This window comes from Amblyomma americanum, chromosome 11 (genome assembly GCF_052857255.1).
Source record: "Amblyomma americanum isolate KBUSLIRL-KWMA chromosome 11, ASM5285725v1, whole genome shotgun sequence".
In the NCBI taxonomy this organism is placed as follows: domain Eukaryota; kingdom Metazoa; phylum Arthropoda; class Arachnida; order Ixodida; family Ixodidae; genus Amblyomma; species Amblyomma americanum.
The window spans coordinates 53,351,268-53,368,873 of NC_135507.1; the positions used below are offsets into that span (position 1 = coordinate 53,351,268).

Consider the following 17,606-nt stretch of genomic DNA (forward strand, 5'->3'; position numbering starts at 1 on the left):
AGAAGCTCGGGGTTTTTGGAGCGAAAGCTCTACTTCTCGAGGCAAACACCGAAGGTCAAATGTGGCGCGCGTTTGACCTTCAGCCGGCGGAGCGGAGGTGCGTCCTGTGACGTCATGCCACGTGACCCGCGGCGGAGCGGCGTCGCAGCTGCGCTCGCTCGGAGACCCTGCGCTGCGATACCACTTGACTAGCGGGGATTTAACAGCTGCTACGCCAGCGCTCGTCGCTCAGTCTCCATGAATGAAGCGCGCGCCGGTCCGAGCGCGTCAACTCTACGCCGCAGGCGCCAGGCTAACCATGCTCAACAGAGCTTTCGCCCGTATAATTAGGTTCAGGTCACGCTTAAACCAGCCTAAAATTTTATTAATTACGGGACTGTTTCTCACATATAGATATCTCCATTCGTTTACAGAAACACAGTTCAATTGTGATATCAAGAACATGAACTGATGATGATTATGGGTGAACTGATGATGATTATGATTCTTGCGATGAAGACACATCGCTAGCGTGATAGTTAGGAACGCATGAACTTTACAACGGCTACAGGGGATACTTCTGACGTCGCAGCACAACAGAGTGACCTACCCTCTTTGCCAAAAGATGATGAAAAGATGATGATGATTATGGATTTTTATGGCCTAAGTGCATCTATGGCCAACGAGCGCCATGGCACAATGTATTTTTCTTTTTCTCAAGGTGGGGTCGAAGACCCATTTCCCAAGCACTTCACCCTAAATAAGCCGAGCACCAGACCAGGGGAAAGCTTGTACCCACTGTGTCACCGGTGGGCCCCCAGCGGCACAGGGGATCGAACCCCGCATCTCCCGCATGCGAGGCGGATGCTCAAACGACTAGGCCACCGCTGCGATGAACAACATGAACTCTGGATTGCGTGTAAAAAAGGCACAAAATACCAACGCCCACTGGCTTTATTGAACTCAAACAAAAACAGTGAAATTAGCAGCTCTTCAGCCGTGTCGGATGGCCGCTTCTATGCCAGCCTGCGCAGCGCCGCCCGCAACACCAGCAATAACTGCAATTGCCAATGCTCCGAAGAATTGCTCTTCAGTTTCGTCCCCGTTGCTATCCATCGAGGTTTTCAGGGCTTTCGCGGCTTCAATGATATCTCCGCGTTTGCTCATAAGAGCGCCGTATATTTTTTGCTGCAGTTCCTTAATTCCTTCGACAGTTCTCTTCGGGCTGTTCGTAGATGCGGCACGGATTTCTGCAATGAACAGTTATAGGCACATACTCAGCACGGAGCACATTTGACCATAGCAGGTACGAGCCATGATGTTAATCGAACGGAGTAATCGAACGGCCATGTTAATCGAACGGCCATGTAGCAGATATATATGGGCTTCGGTTAGGGCTCATGTGTCCAGGAGACGACTGTATGCGGTGTATATATATATATATATATATATATATATATATATATATATATATATATATATATATATATATATATATATATATATATATATATATATATATATATGTGTGTGTGTGTGTGTGTGTGTGTGTGTGTGTGTGTGTGTGTGTATGTATGTATATGTGAAGGGAGCCAACAGTCACCGAAACCAAGGTGCATAGGGGAATGTTTTTTATGTGTTGTGCTTATCAGTGGGATATTATAGTACTTAGATTAATAAATCGCTTAAAGAAAATTACTTATAAAGCAGCAGAAAAAACAACCTTGCCGCCGGTGGGATCCGAACCCACGACCTCCGAATATCGCGTCCGGTGCTCTTACCAACTGAGCTACGGCGACGGCTGTCCGATCTGCTGCTCTCGTGGGTATTTATGTCCATTGGGTGTAAGCGAACCTTGAGAGTGTTCACCAGCGCCACCCTCGACCATAGCGGCGGACGTAGCACGTCCTGTAATACCGCGAGCGTGACGTGGAACGTCATCTAACGGCGAGGGCGGAAACTGTGCGAGAGCCCTCTTAAGCTACCTATGGCATCAAGACTGCCAGAACCGAGACCCTCGTTAAGCTATTAGCAGATAAGTTAAAGGAAATGAGGGGCCAGTTTGACAAACCTATGAAGGGAGCCAACAGTCACCGAAACCAAGGTGCATAGGGGAATGTTTTTTTTATGTGTTGTGCTTATCAGTGGGATATTACAGTACTTAGATTAATAAATCGCTTGAAGAAAATTACTTATAAAGCAGCAGAAAAAACAACCATGCCGCCGGTGGGATCCGAACCCACGATCTCCGAATATCGCGTCCGGTGCTCTTACCAACTGAGCTACGGCGACGGCTGTCCAATCTGCTGCTCTCGTGGGTATATATGTCCATTGGGTGTAAGCGAACCTTGAGAGTGTTCACCAGTGCCACCCTCGACCATAGCGGCGGACGTAGCACGTCCTGTAATGCCGCGAGCGTGACGTGGAACGTCATCTAACGGCGAGGGCGGAAACTGCGAGAGCCCTCTGATGCTACCTATGGCATCAAGACTGCCAGAACCGAGACCTCCGTTAAGCTATTAGCTGATAAGTTAAAGGAAATGAGGGGCCCGTTTGACAAATTTATGAAGGGAGCCAACAGTCACCGAAACAAAGGTGCATATAGGGGAATGTTTTTTTTATGTGTTGTGCTTATCAGTGGGATATTATAGTACTTAGATTAATAAATCGCTTAAAGAAAATTACTTATAAAGCAGCAGAAAAAACAACCATGCCGCCGGTAGGATCCGAACCCACGACCTCCGAATATAGCGTCCGGTGCTCTTACCAACTGAGCTTAACGAGGGTCTCGGTTCTGGCAGTCTTGATGCCATAGGTAGCTTCAGAGGGCTCTCGCACAGTTTCCGCCCTCGCCGTTAGATGACGTTCCACGTCACGCTCGCGGTATTACAGGACGTGCTACGTCCGCCGCTATGGACGAGGGTGGCTATGGTGAACACTCTCACGGCTCGCTTACACCCAGTAAACATAAATACCCACGAGAACAGCAGATTGGACAGCCGTCGCCGTAGCTCAGTTGGTAAGAGCACCGGACGCGATATTCGGAGGTCGTGGGTTCGGATCCCACCGGCGGCATGGTTGTTTTTTCTGTTGCTTTATAAGCAATTTTCTTTAAGCGATTTATTAATCTAAGTACTATAATATCCCACTGATAAGCACAACACATAAAAAACATTCCCCTATGCACCTTGGTTTCGGTTACTGTTGGCTCCCTTCATAGGTTTGTCAAACGGGCCCCTCATTTCCTTTAACTTATATATATGTATGTGTATATATATATATATATATATATATATATATATATATATATATATATATATATATATATATATATATATATATATATATATATATATATATATATATATATATATATATATATACAATTAAGCAATTAAGAAAAGCAGGCCATTTCAGTTGTCCCTGACAGCAACATTTACTCCACTTGTACTTCACCTTATTACTCATTACCTTAAAGACCCTACTTTGGGATTATTCCACAAGGTATGGGAGTACAAATATTGCTTGATTATGATTGTGTACACGAGATTGTTGGGGTGATTATTTAAACCGTTTACAAGGCTTAATAGGCAGGTGATGCCAGTTATCTCGTGGGAAAGGCCGTTCCAGCAGGTTGCAGTGCGATGAAAAAGGACATGAAAAATAAGATGGGCGGTGCCCGCGATCAAGCGGGGGCTAGTTGGTATCGCCTTATACTGACCCGTTGACATCTGGGAAGAAAGGCAATGACAGCCGAGGGCTAAGTACGAAAAGGAATGTCAACGCGATTGCACATTTTCAGCTGTTAGACAGCTGGAAATATATACAGGGGCTAATGTGTCAGAAACAGCAGGAACAAGTATAGAGGAAAAGTTTCTTCTCACATAGAGACACGCGAGCGCTGTGAAGCGTAGCAATCATCGGTCATGATTAAACTAACGGTTCAAGTTTGTCTTCAATGAGCTCCAGTGTTAACATATAAGCCTTACTTAGAAGACATCATGCTGTGTGCCACTATCATATTTCCTTCCGTCACGTTAAGTAGAGAGAATTTCAGTGAGTTAAGAAACTTAAAAAAAATGTACTTTAAAAAGCTTGATAAACTTAAAAGAGCTTAAAAACTTGTTACTTTACTTCTACCAAGAATACATCGGTGTGATACAATGAATTAGTAGAACTGAACTTTCTTCTTGCATGCGAACAAAATATGAGTTTACTTCATTTTGTTCGGCGTTGCAGTCACAGCCAGTTGAAAAGCATAATTAAGCTTCTTGATTTCTCCGACGTTTCGAAAACTTTCTCTCCTGTCTTGAATAGGGCTCAACGTCGAGTGTTCTTTGCTTTTCATATATTTTAGACTTTTTCTGAGATGTTTTTGACCCTCCAACTTCACTGATGGAAGAAATCATGAAAGCAGTCCTCATTTCGGTAGGCTCATTTGTACATGTTCAAGTGTTCAACCCTTCCAACTTACGACTCAGGTGTCCAAGGACGACGAGGGCCAAGATGGGGTAGGCTTTCATGGTGAACTCACTGGAATCAATAAGAACGTTCTTTTGGGCGTGGCATCGGATAGTGCAGAGCCTCAAGCCCCCTCCCCCCTTTTAAAAGAACTCATACTAGTTAATTCGACTCCTAGAAGCAATTTAAATAACTGTGAAGCAGATGTATAGCCGCAACTTGCATCCGTTGGTGTCAAAATAATGGTAGTGGTTGATAAAATTATGTTGAGACATGCGAATAGAATCTTTTTATGCGACCTACGAATTGGCGCCAGACCTGATGAGTCTTCTTTTAAGAAAGGCAAACAGCGTGTTTAGTGTTAAAAAGCAAACATTCATTTTTTTTTTACAGATACCTACAGGTTCATTATCGGCTGCCTACTTATTGACACACTGAGTGCCAATAAAACTGCCCTTGGTGACGAGAGTGACGAAACTTGAAATTGTGAAAGAGTTTTTTTTTCAGCGCGAAAGGCTTCCCTTCGCATGAAAACAGCAGGATGGAAGCTATACATCTGCAGAAACTACATGCACTATTGGTGACAAATGTCTCTATAGACTTTGAATAAACACGATCTAAGTTTGTAAGTGTATGGCGACAATGTATTCCGATGATCACCCAGTTCGGTCTCTACACATTACACCATATGATTTAGACCTCCACATCCACAAGTGCGCACCTTACCCACCGGCTAACAACAGAGCTATGGACTGCGGTTGCCCTCCAGGGGTCCTCACCTCGAGACTTTCGTACCTCCATTGTACGTTAAGCAACCAGGACAGGGTTGTTAAACAACACATGAGTTCCATACACGTTTGAAAAATGTGCAAAACGCTCTTGTCACAAACGAGGGAAAAGTGGCTCGGAAGTGGAAATTTTGGTTCTAAAGAAAGATGAAGTGATGAAAGTGTTGAAGGCAATGCAAAGAAGAAAACGGCAAGTGACGGTCAAATAAGTGCAGTTATTGTGAAGGGCGATTGAGATTTTGTTTTTGAAAGTTTTTGAAGTAAGTGCTTATTGAAAAATAATAATAAAAATGGAAGTTAAAAGATTTTTGTTAACAATGGCATCTGCCATCACTGTGGCGGCGGCACCTGAGCTGGGGCAGCGGAAATAAAGGATAGAAGCCAGTATGAAGAAGGGAAATGAAAGAGGGGAGGGGACAGCAAGAAAGGACACGAGTGGTCATATTACACTATTTGCAAAGGGTAACAATAAAATTGTCCAGGATGTGTGCATGTGAAGTCAAGAAAGAAAAAATTACAATAAAGTATTCTGGATGCTTCGTCACTTCAAGAATATTAACGCAATACTAATTTCCAAGGACGGTGACGTCAAAGGGTAAAATATTATTACCGAGGCCACTTAAGTAACTTGCTTACGAGTAATGCGAGAGCATCGCAATTCTATTCTAATTTCTAATTTCCTCATTTTATTTCAATTCTATTATAATTATATTCTATTCGTTTTCAGTCGGTGCAGTTGTAAGTACTAGTTGTTACTATTACTGGCTAACATTTCGCATTTTGCCGTCTTTGATGACGTCACACCATTTCGATGAATCGCGATTTTTGTAACGCCGCCACTGTTTTTGGTGACGCCAGGTTTTCGTGTCGATGAGGCATCTGATGCTTTCGCATTGATAAAGGAAGTTACTTACGCTCTGTTGCTCGAAAAAATTATTCCCAAGGTAAATTCTAATAGGTGCAGAGCCACGTTGGACTTCTGAATCAAAATAACAAGCTCGGTTTAAGAAAGGTTATTTGGCAGCAGACTGTATTCATGCAGTTATTCATGTTGTTGAGACCCCGTACAGTTATCCTTGAAAATAAAAAGAGCTGTTTATAACCTTTGTCTGCAAAGGTCCGAGACTGAGTGCATTAAAAAAAATGCGTTGAACATTTACGTCATTTGTGCAGCACCGCTTCGAAATAGTCTCCCTTGCAGTCTATACACAGCTTCCAACGCTTCTTGACGTCTCATGGGGAGATCGCATGAGGAGAGGTCAGACGAGAATGGCGGATTGGGAAGTACAGTGATGCTGTGCTTGGCGAGAAATTTTGTCCCGCTGAGAGCAGTGTGCGGCCTTTCGTTGTCGCGGAGAAAGCTCCGTTGTCCAGATGCCCATAAGTCAGGGTGATGGCGTCGCAGTGGATCACGCATGTGTTGAAGCACGCGGATATAAAGCTCCTAATTCACCGTCTGCTCTTGTGGGACGAACTCGTGGTGTATGACACCTCTGGCATCGAAAAAAGCTATCAGCATCGTCTTTGTTTTGGTCTTCTGTCGCCGCACCTCAAGTTTCTCGACGGCGGAGAGCTTAATTGTGGACCACTATTCGGTGCTCTGCCTCTTTTTTTGAGGATCGTGTTGAAAACACCATGTTTCGTCTTCAGCAATGTTGCTGTCGACAAATTCGGCACCCTTCTCTGCCTCGGAGAGCAAATCAGCGCTCACTGACACCCGCGTGTCTTTCTGGTCTTGTGTGAGGGAATGCGGCACAAGCGTGGCGGTCAGCTTTCGTTTACCGAAGTCCTCACGCAAAATTTGGTGGCATGTTGTCTTACTAATGTCGAGAGCATCTGATAGCATGCGGACTGTAACGGTGCAATCTTGCTGTACGAGTTCCCTGAACCGAGCCACATTGTTTTCATTCCGTGAGGTTGAAGGGCGCCCCTGCCTTGTGTCGTCTTCCACGTACCGATATTCTCCCCGAAACGAACCTCTTGTGCCACTCGTAAACTCGCGCCCGCGATAATGACTCATTGCCACACGCGTCACGAAGGAGCTCATACGTCTGTGTGGCTGTCTTGCCAAGCTTCACACAGATTTTTATGTTTACACGCTTTTCGAGGTGGACGTCCATCTCTCCACATTCACTCACAGTACTATGCCGAGACGACTAGTGACAACGTATTTTTCTACATGTACTGCCATCTAGTGGCTGCCACAGCAATTAATATAAATAGCTCAGTTTAGCCCGAAAAGACGGCGCTACACAAACGCACCAACATTTGTTTTAGGGAATCAGTTCTATAGAAGAAAATAAATCAGTCTCGAAACATTACGGACAGAGGTTGTATTATTCACAGCCTGCAGTGATGCAGCTGCGTGGACGAGACTTGGAGGCCATAACACATAATGAGGACAGTGCAACTCGTTATGAAATAAAACGATAAAGGCGACTTTAAAGCGAGAACGAAATGCAGTAAGAAAGCGCCAACTATTACAGAACGAACTGTAATAAAAGACATCCCAGTGGAAATTAACAGTCAGAATTAAAATTGTCAGGGTCATTAATTGCTGCTAACAGAAAACTCACGATGTGTCCGTGTTCAGAGGGCATTCCAAAGAAAATCAGAAGCAGCCAAGAACGACAGCAACAACTTAGCTAGGCGAGATGTGGATGCGTACTAGTTTAGGGTGATCGCAGCTGGCGCAAGACCGGTATAATTAAAGAGCATTGCGAACGACTTTTCTCCTGCAATGGACATCTTCCGACTAATGATGATCATGACGACGCGCTATTATTCGCTGAAGAGCGGAAACCCGACACCCCAGCCCGTACCCAAAAGTGGTTAAACGTTTCCTCCCATTCTTAACGGGCTCTTCAGGACAGTTACTTTAAGATCTGCGTTCATCCAGTGTCCACGACTGTATAGAACAGAAGAGGTCCATGCTGCATTAGTACTTGTCCAGAAAAGCACTAATATTGTCCAATGACCCCGTGGTGCTATTACAGAGTTTAGTGAGGGGATATGGACTTTTCTCCTCTATTTCGTGGGATATGTTCACTCTGTTCAAACTCAAAAACACGATTATCGAAGAGGCGCGGCTGGGGTTTCAGGTACATTGGCTGAAGAAGTGATAATGCGAGTGAGGATCTACGCACTTGCGCTATGTCTGCGCAGTTGCCTGCTTTTCGACGCGAGAAATTTTAAAGTCAAAAGAAACAATAAACAAAATACAGGCCCCATCTTAAGGGGAATCCTTCATTGTTGGAGGAGATTCGCAGTAGAGGAATAATTACTCATCAGAACCCATCCAAGCGCAGCCGTGCGGCTACAAATGAAAGGCATACGGCTTTCGTAGAAACTTCGAAGTTGAACAAAATTTCCTTCTAGTCTGGGGCTCGAACCCGGAACCACCACCTCAACGGAGCAGTTGCTATGTCAACTGAGCTGACCGGGTCGGCTAGCGTATGGCAAGGAAGAGTACGGCTTCCTCAACGGAAGACTCACCTCGTGTTCCGTCTACCCTTCTGAGCTCCCTGTTCGGTGACTAAATCGGTGGAGTTCAGACCACCTTTATACTAAAAAGTGGAGCGTTTATCGCATTTCCTTTTCTTTAAGGAGATTAGGCATTCCCTCTATAGTGTCACCTAATATTTGAACAGTGCCTTCGCTTTGCGTTATCCTACGTGTATTCTGCAGCTATCGCCCGCTTTGCCTTCTTGTCAGCTGTTTTGTCAACTTCCGTGCTTCACAGCGTGAGCACGATGCACTCTTCAGAATAGAATAGGGCGTGGGCCCATTAGCGGCCGCGCCTCATGTTGAACGCACATTCGGTAGGAGGAAGTCAACATGCAATGATAGAGGGGGCGGGAAAAGTGAGGTTTCCAAGCAATGGAGTTGCCCAGGTGGACCTTCACCGGCTCAGTGCTCCTAATCTCGTGGAAGGAACAACAAGGCGCTCAAACATCGTTGTTAGTTGCATGCGACTGTGAAACCAGGAACTACTGCTGCTGATTGCTTGTATAGAGTTTTCTCGCGCATTATGGGTCCGCACTGCATTCTGCGATGGCCACGTCGGCGAGTGCAACACCCCCTCCCTGTACTTGTTCTTCACGTGATCGATAAAAGAGTGCCACGCGGAAGCAGACAGGGTGGCGTTCGCGCTTGTGGAACTAACTTGCTTCCAAGACCCTCGCATTGCCTCCGTCTGTGCAATGGGAGCCACTGAATAGAAGACCTGTTCAGGAACTACCTGTTCAGGTGCACAACGGACAATAATCAGCCGGAGCCTGTTAAGGCTCCTGCATGACAATATCCTGCACTACTGCGTCCCTTTAACCATGTTCAGCTTCTGGGCGTTAAACACCATACCATACATGCTATACCATACTGTACCATACCGTACCGTACCATATGTCGTACTACACCACACCATATTATATCATACCGAACCGTACCATGCCATGCCCATGCCACATTTTACCATACCACACCACACCACACCACACCATACCATACCACACCACACCATACCATACATAATACACGGTATATAACCTGCATCCCAAGTATTGTACCATACCATTCATATTACACGATATATAACCTGTATCCCAAGTATTGTACCATACCACACTATATGTTACTCTACAATATCATACCATACCACACCACACCATACCATATAATAATATACCATACCATACATCCCAAACTTTGTACCATACCACGCTATACATTACAATATAAAACCACACCACACCATACCATACTGTACCACACTATACATTATTCTAGAATATCATACCATTCCTCACCACACCATACCATACCATACTTAATACAACATATATACCCTACATACCCAATATCATACCATACCACACTATACATTACTCTACAGTATCATACTATGCCACACGACACCATACCATATACCATACCATACATCAATAAAGATATATACCCTAGATCACAAATATCAAACCATACCATACTATACATTACAATATCATTCTATACCACATCATACCATACCTTGCCATGCCATACATCATACAGGATATATACCCTATATCCCAAATAGCATACCATACCACACTGCACATAACCCTACAATATCATACCATACCATACCACTCTAAACAATGCCATGCCCAGTGGCGGGAATGGCCAAGAGCATTATGGAGTAGGCTTTGTAGCTGAGGAAAATTCAATTTGGAGCAGCTTCCTCACGTTTTGAAGGAAGAGCCCGTTAGTAAGAAGGTAAAATGGGAATATGAACGATGTTTCAACTATCATGTGCCATGGTTTACAAAGCGACATAGCAATGCACGAGCATTTTAATAGTGCGCTCTTCAAGAGAGTCGTCTTTGCCGGGTGAGCATATTTTTACAGCGCAGTTGTTAGTAAATCAATCCGACAGTATTCGTCGATGTTGGCGCAGTAGCACGCCTGGTAACGAGACCAGCACCGTGACGTCTACCCGGCGAACCATCCACGTGTCCGTGCCAACCACGTGACTCTAGGCTGTAACGTACGCAAACAGCCGTCCGGTGCAGTGCCCTCCCAGTCATCCGCGTGACCCCAGCGCCATGACATCACTGCGAACATGCCTCGGAAAACAGACGACGAGGAGTATATGCAAATGCACAAGTCGCGAAATCATATATAACAGCTATGCTGAACAAATGCGTCAGTGAGAACCAGATTCGTGAAGGCTTTTTTAATGCACCTAATTCGAGAATTTAAAAAGGTTAGTTAGGTCATGTATTGCCAACCTTAGTGCAAAATCTGCGATGCAAAAGTTACAGAGCATGTTGCCAAATTGCCCCTTCAGTTGTTTTTTTTTCAACGCAGCTCTAGCATGCATTCATTTTACAAGTTCCAATAAAGCTTTTGAGGTTTAAAAATTGTGACGTGACTATGCACTCTCCGCGTCGCGAAGTTACATGGCACTCTCAGACGCGCAGTGAGAACGCGGTTACAGAAAGCTGCAATGAAGCTGAGCCGATGTCAGTGCACGTTACAGATCCCCAGGTGGTCGAAATTATTCCGGAGCCCTCCACTACGGCACCTCTTCCTTTCTTCCTTCACTCCCTCCTTTATCCCTTCCCTTACGGCGCGGTTCGGGTGTCCAACGATATATGAGGCAGATACTGCGCCATTTCCTTTCCCCAAAAACCAATTAAAAAAGGCCACTGGGCAGAGCGATGGTTCCCGATAAGCGCGGGCTCTTTGCTCCATCGAATCTACGATAGTGCAGTAGGAGGCGCAACCGCGCGACCACGCAGACCCTGCTTCCTGGCATAGCATAGAGCCGCAAGTAATTTCTTGCGGTCCAACATGACTGCATGCGCCTCTGGATAGCTTGGAGTAAGTTTGAAAAATTCTAAGATAGAAAAGAAACTTTTTTTCGAGCACACGCGGTCGTCGCCTTACGAAGCATCGCGATATCTCCGCTCCTTGTCTCGGCACACGTCCCACGTACTTCGCTGCTTTAAGTATTTTGCGACGAAGTGGCTCGATTGCGATGATTCTCGCATTGTAACTGTAATTCTTCAAAAGACGTCCATATATATATATATATATATATATATATATATATATATATATATATATATATATATATATATATATATATATTGTAGGGGTGTGTTTATTCGGTGAACCCAGATGATTCCAGCCGCTCAGGGGAGACTCGCAGCGAAGCGTCAGGCGTGGCGAAAGAGCAAGGCAGCGAACAACTTCTTCGTCCTTGAGAGCGGCAGCACGCGACGCATGTCAGTGGTTATATCGATGAAGATTACCACACTACAGTTTCCCCCCGGGCAGAGAAGGAGCCATCCTGGCGACTCATGGTGCTGAAAGGACAGACGGATCGTAGTAGGGCTTGATTCGGTCCACATGAACTATTTCGCGTCCACGGCGGCGCAAGTCCGCAGATGGCGTAACGGGCTCAACTACGTAGTTCACAGGAGATGTTTTTTGAAGCACTCGGTATGGACCGTGATACCGAGCAAGAAGCTTCTTTGACAGGCCGGCGGTTGTGGCAGGAACCCAGAGCCACACCAGGGAGTTGGGCGCATATGAAGGCGCCTCACCAGTGTCACGATGGTGTTTTTGTTGCCATTGATTTTCCTTTGTGAGCGAACGAGCGAGCTGACGGCATTCTTCTGCATACTGGGCGGCGTCCGAGAGTGGCGTCGATTCAGAAACATCAGGGCGGTAGGGAAAAAGCGCGTCCATTGTGCAGGTTGGCTCGCGCCCGTAAAGAAGAAAAAAGGGAGAGAATCCAGTGGTGGTCTGTATCGCAGTGTTGTACGCGTAGGTTACGAAGGGAAGAACGTGGTCCCAGTTGGAATGAGCGTCGTTGACGTACATGGCCAGCATGTCACTCAGAGTACGGTTGAAGCGTTCTGTTAGGCCATTCGTCTGAGGGTGGTAAGAAGTAGCGGTGCGATGAATGATGCGACATTCTTTCAGTAGGGCCTCGAGAGCGTCGCACAAGAAAACGCGTCCGCGGTCACTGAGCAGTTCCTTCGGAGTCCCGTGGCGAAGAATCAAGTTGTTGAGAATGAACAAAGCAACGTCTCTTGCAGAGGCAGAGGGTAACGGTGATGTTTCAGTGTAGCGAGTCAGATGGTCTACTGCCACAATAATCCACCGGTTTCCAGCAGGAGTAGTCGGAAGAGGGCCATAGAGATCTATGCCAACGCGGTCAAACGGACGAGCAGGGCAGGGTAACGGCTGCAACGAAACAGAGGACTTCTGAGGAGTTTTTCGGCGTTGACAAGATTCGCAAGCGCGCACGAAATGTCTTACGAAGCGGTACATTCCACGCCAGTAAAATCGCAGACGTAGGCGTGTGTAGGTTTTCAATACGCCACCGTGAGCACATTGTGGGTCACCATGGTACGCAGCACAAATGTCGGCGCGGAGATGACGCGGGATGACTAGAAGCCACTTCCGTCCATCAAGCAAATAATTGCGGCGATAGAGAAGACCGTCACGAATGGAGAAGTGGTGTGCTTGGCGGACGAGCGCTTTGGAGGAATGACCGGGAGTAGGACTTGAGAGAAAATTCAAAAGTGCATTGATCCAGGGGTCATTCCGCTGCTCGGTAGCCATGTCGATAGTTGTAAGAGTCGACATATCGTAGGCACAGACGTGGTCAGACGAATTATCTCTAGGCAATGGCGAGCGGGAAAGAGCATCCGCGTCCGTATGCTTCAGCCCTGATCGATAAATGACATGAAGGTCAAACTCCTGAAGACGAAGAGCCCAGCGAGCAAGGCGACCGGATGGGTCTTTCAGAGAGGCAAGCCAGCACAAAGCGTGGTGATCGGTCACAACGTAAAACGGTCGACCATACACATAAGGACGAAATTTTCCGATAGCCCAAATAATGGCCAAACATTCCCTTTCTGTGACTGAATAATTAGATTCTGCCTTTGTCAATGTTCGGCTGGCGTATGCCACAACATACTCGCTGTAACCAGGCTTACGTTGGGTAAGGACGGCACCAAGCCCAATACCGCTGGCATCAGTGTGGATCTCCGTAGGCGCAGCCGGATCAAAGTGGCGTAGAATGGGCGGCGAAACCAAAAGGCGGCGTAAAGTGTCAAAGGCTTTATCGCAGGCTGGAGTCCAGGCGGAAAGGTCGGAGCTGCCGGCAAGGAGCTGGGTCAGAGGAGCGATGATAGAGGCGAAGTTCAAGATGAAACGTCGAAAGTAGGAGCAGAGGCCGATAAAGCTCCGAAGCTGCTTCAGGGAGGTTGGCTTCGGGAACTCTGCAACTGCGCGAAGTTTGGTGGGGTCGGGAAGAATGCCGTCCTTAGAAACTACGTGGCCTAAAATTGTGAGTTTTCGAGCGGCAAAGTGGCACTTCTTCAAATTCAACTGAAGCCCAGCGCCGGCGAGACACGTGAGGACATCCTTTAGGCGGAGAAGGTGAGAAGAAAAGTCGGCAGAAAAAACTACGATGTCGTCCAGATAACAAAGACAGGTCTGCCACTTGAGTCCACGAAGAACAGTGTCCATCAGGCGCTCGAAAGTAGCCGGGGCATTGCAGAGGCCAAAGGGCATAACGTTGAACTCGTATAATCCATCCGGTGTTATAAAGGCAGTTTTCGAGCGGTCATTATCAGCCATCGGTACCTGCCAGTAGCCGGAGCGCAAATCCAAAGAGGAGAAATACTCGGCTCCCTGTAAACAGTCCAAGGCGTCGTCGATTCGCGGCAAAGGATAGACATCTTTGCGCGTGATTTTGTTAAGCCTACGGTAATCGACGCAAAACCGGATGGAACCATCTTTCTTGGTGACCAAAACAACCGGAGAAGCCCATGGACTGTTAGATGGCTGTATGACGCCCCGGCGAAGCATGTCGTCCACGTTGTCAGCAATGACTTGGCGCTCAGAGGCCGACACGCGATAAGGACGCTGTCGTAAAGGTGCGTTTGTACCAGTGTCGATTGCGTGCGTAACAACAGACGTGCGACCCAGAGCAGTGTGAGGAAGGTCGAAGGCAGAAGTGAAGTTCTGTAGAAGAGCAGCGAGTTGATCGCGTTGTGCGGGTGGGAGATCTGCGTCAATAGCTTGTTGAAGAACATCGGGTGGTGTCGAAGCGGTCGCTGTATCGCAAGAGCTGAGCACATTAACGTCTAATGAAGTAGGCGTTGCAGGAAGAGTATTTACAAGCGCGGGATCAAGTTCTTCAATACGACCGAGACACTCGCCGCGTAGCAGGACGGACGGGCACGAAAATGGATTTGAGACGTACATTGCACTAAGGCCATCTTCGATCTTGAGGACCGCAAATGGAAGCAGGAGGCAGGGATGGCGTGAAGCGGCGTCGGAAGGTGTGAAGAAGACAGTCGAACTAATAACGCTTTCACAGGAGAGTGGAACGAGGGCAGCAGAAAATGGAGGAATGTCTGTGTCACTGGCGACGAGGAGTTTTGCAGGCCGGGTAGGGACGTCACACAAGACGGTATCACAAAGAGGTAAAAAGGAAACTTCCGCGCGGGCGCAGTCAATAACGGCATGATGAGTGGAAAGGAAATCGTAGCCCAGGATGATGTCGTGTGAGCAGCGAGACAGTACAATAAACTCGATGGTGTATAAGACGTCTTCGATGAGAACACGGGCCGTGCACGCCGCTGAGGGATGAATGCGCTGTGATGAGGCGGTGCGAAGCGAAAAGTCGGAAAGTGCGGTGGTCACCTTACGAAGACGACGGCAAAGAGCTTCACTGATGACTGATACGGCAGCGCCCGTGTCGACTAGAGCGAGTACTGCGACGCCGTCGACAAACACTTGAATTACGTTAGTGGGAGAACACCGAGGACTTGAAGAGTTCGAACCAAGCGCAGTTCTTGCCCCGGGAACTGCGACTGTTAGTTTCCCTCAACGGTGCCGGTAGAACGTCGGAGTGGGGACGGGGAACGGCGACGAGGGGAAGGTGATCGGCGAGCTGTGTACGTTTGATTGTCACGAGATACAAATTCGGAACTGGGCGGATTTCTCGGCGAGGGCTGGTCTGTATTGTAGGAGTAGTTCCATAGTTCAGGTCGAGAAGGTGGAAGGCGTTGGCGGCAAAGGCGTGCGACATGGCCCGGCAGCCCGCAAGAGTAGCAGATTGGTCGGTTGTCCGCGGTACGCCAAGGGTTCGTAGGGCGTTGGCGTACCCTTGGAATAGGGACATGGAATGCAGACCCAGGCAAAGGCGAAGGAAGGTTGGAAGGAGCGGCCTGGTAGGAAAGAGATGCTGATGGCATGAGCGGCCTGGCCGCAACTTGGGCGTAAGTCAGTGGTGCCGTTACTTGCGCTGGCACGGGGCTGGGCGGCAGCACAGGGCTGGGCGGGAGCATGGAGCTGGGAGGAAGAACGTCAGCGATGTGATCTTGAACGGCACGCCGTATGGTAGGGGCCAAAGACGGAGCCATGTCAGGAACAAGGCGGCCACTATCCTGTAACTGAGGGACCAGCGATAGCTGGCGGGCGACCTCGTCTCGAACGAAGGCTTTGATTTGCTGAAGTAAAGGGCTGTCCTCTGATGGGGTAGAACCGCCCAGCGCAAGTGTAGAGATGGCGTCGTCTCTAACACCGGACCGCCGGGTAGAAGCGCGCTTCTTACGAAGCACGTCGTAGCTCTGGCAAAGCTTGATCACGTCACTCACCGTGGCAGGATTTTTTACCCAGAGCATTTGGCACGCGTCGTCAGAGATGCCTTTCATGATGTTCTCGATCTTATCCGCTTCAGTCATTAGCGGATCGACACGCTTGCATAGGTCCACGATGTCCTCTATATAACTAGTGAACGACTCATCGACTTGCTGAGTGCGCTCACGCAAGCGTTGTTCTGCCCGGAGCTTGCGAACTGCAGGGCGGCCGAACACTTCTGCAAAATTCTTTTTAAATGCAGACCAAGATGGCAGGTCTGCCTCATGGTTGCGAAACCAGAGGTTCGCCACGTCAGTCAGATAAAAGATTACATTGCTTAGCTTGATAGCGTCGTCCCATCTGTTGTAGCTACTGACGCGCTCATATGCCGCCAACCAATCGTCGACGTCCTGGTCGGCTGTGCCACTGAAGAAGCACGGATCACGCTGCCGTAGAGCTCCAGAACACAGCACGGTGGTTGGGAGGGGCGACGATGTCGTGGCAGTGTCATCCGGCATGCTGGAAGCAGAGGGTAACGTGCGGCTTCTTAGTTCCAGGGTGGACGGGAACGTACCCAGCAGCACCTGCACCAATTGTAGGGGTGTGTTTATTCGGTGAACCCAGATGATTCCAGCCGCTCAGGGGAGACTCGCAGCGAAGCGTCAGGCGTGGCGAAAGAGCAAGGCAGCGAACAACTTCTTCGTCCTTGAGAGCGGCAGCACGCGACGCATGTCAGTGGTTATATCGATGAAGATTACCACACTACAATATATATATATATATATATATATATATATATATATATATATATATATATATATATATATATATATATATATATATCGCAGATGTTATAATCATCATCATCATCAGCTTGACTACACTAACTACCAAACCATACACATACATCATACAAGATATATACTGTACATCCCAAATACCATACCATACCACACTATATACATAGTTGGTACAGCACCGGAAGCGATATTTGGAGGCCGTGGGTGCGGATCCCGCCGGCGGCATGTTTGTTTTTCTGCTGGTTAATAAGTAATTTTCTTTAAGCGAGAGACTAGTCGAAGTATTATTCTCCCAATGATCATCACTACCAATTAAAAAATGGAAACGTTGTCCTATGCACCTTGGTTTCGGTGACTGTTGGCTTCCTTCACACACATATATATATATATATATATATATATATATATATATATATATATATATATA

At 47.2% G+C, this 17,606-nt stretch overlaps 1 protein-coding gene across 1 annotated transcript; it reads right to left on the reverse strand.

The window, feature by feature from the left end:
* Positions 1 to 902: 902 nt before the first annotated feature.
* On the reverse strand, positions 903 to 4,612 carry LOC144110128 (uncharacterized). Its single transcript, XM_077642956.1, has 2 exons — positions 4,454 to 4,612; positions 903 to 1,229 (listed from the first exon to the last, which is right to left on the reverse strand). The coding sequence occupies exons 1-2, from the start codon at positions 4,500 to 4,502 to the stop codon at positions 973 to 975; spliced, it is 306 nt and encodes a 101-aa protein (XP_077499082.1). The 5' UTR covers positions 4,503 to 4,612; the 3' UTR covers positions 903 to 972.
* Positions 4,613 to 17,606: the final 12,994 nt, after the last annotated feature.

Bases quoted from the DNA above. Each gene is read 5' to 3' on its own strand.
- LOC144110128 (XM_077642956.1), bottom strand. From the start codon at position 4,502: ATGAAAGCCTACCCCATCTTGGCCCTCGTCGTCCTTGGACACCTGAGT. The intron at 1,230-4,453 runs GTAAGTTGGAAG...TGTTCATTGCAG, and splicing joins CGTCCTTGGACACCTGAGTC to AAATCCGTGCCGCATCTACG.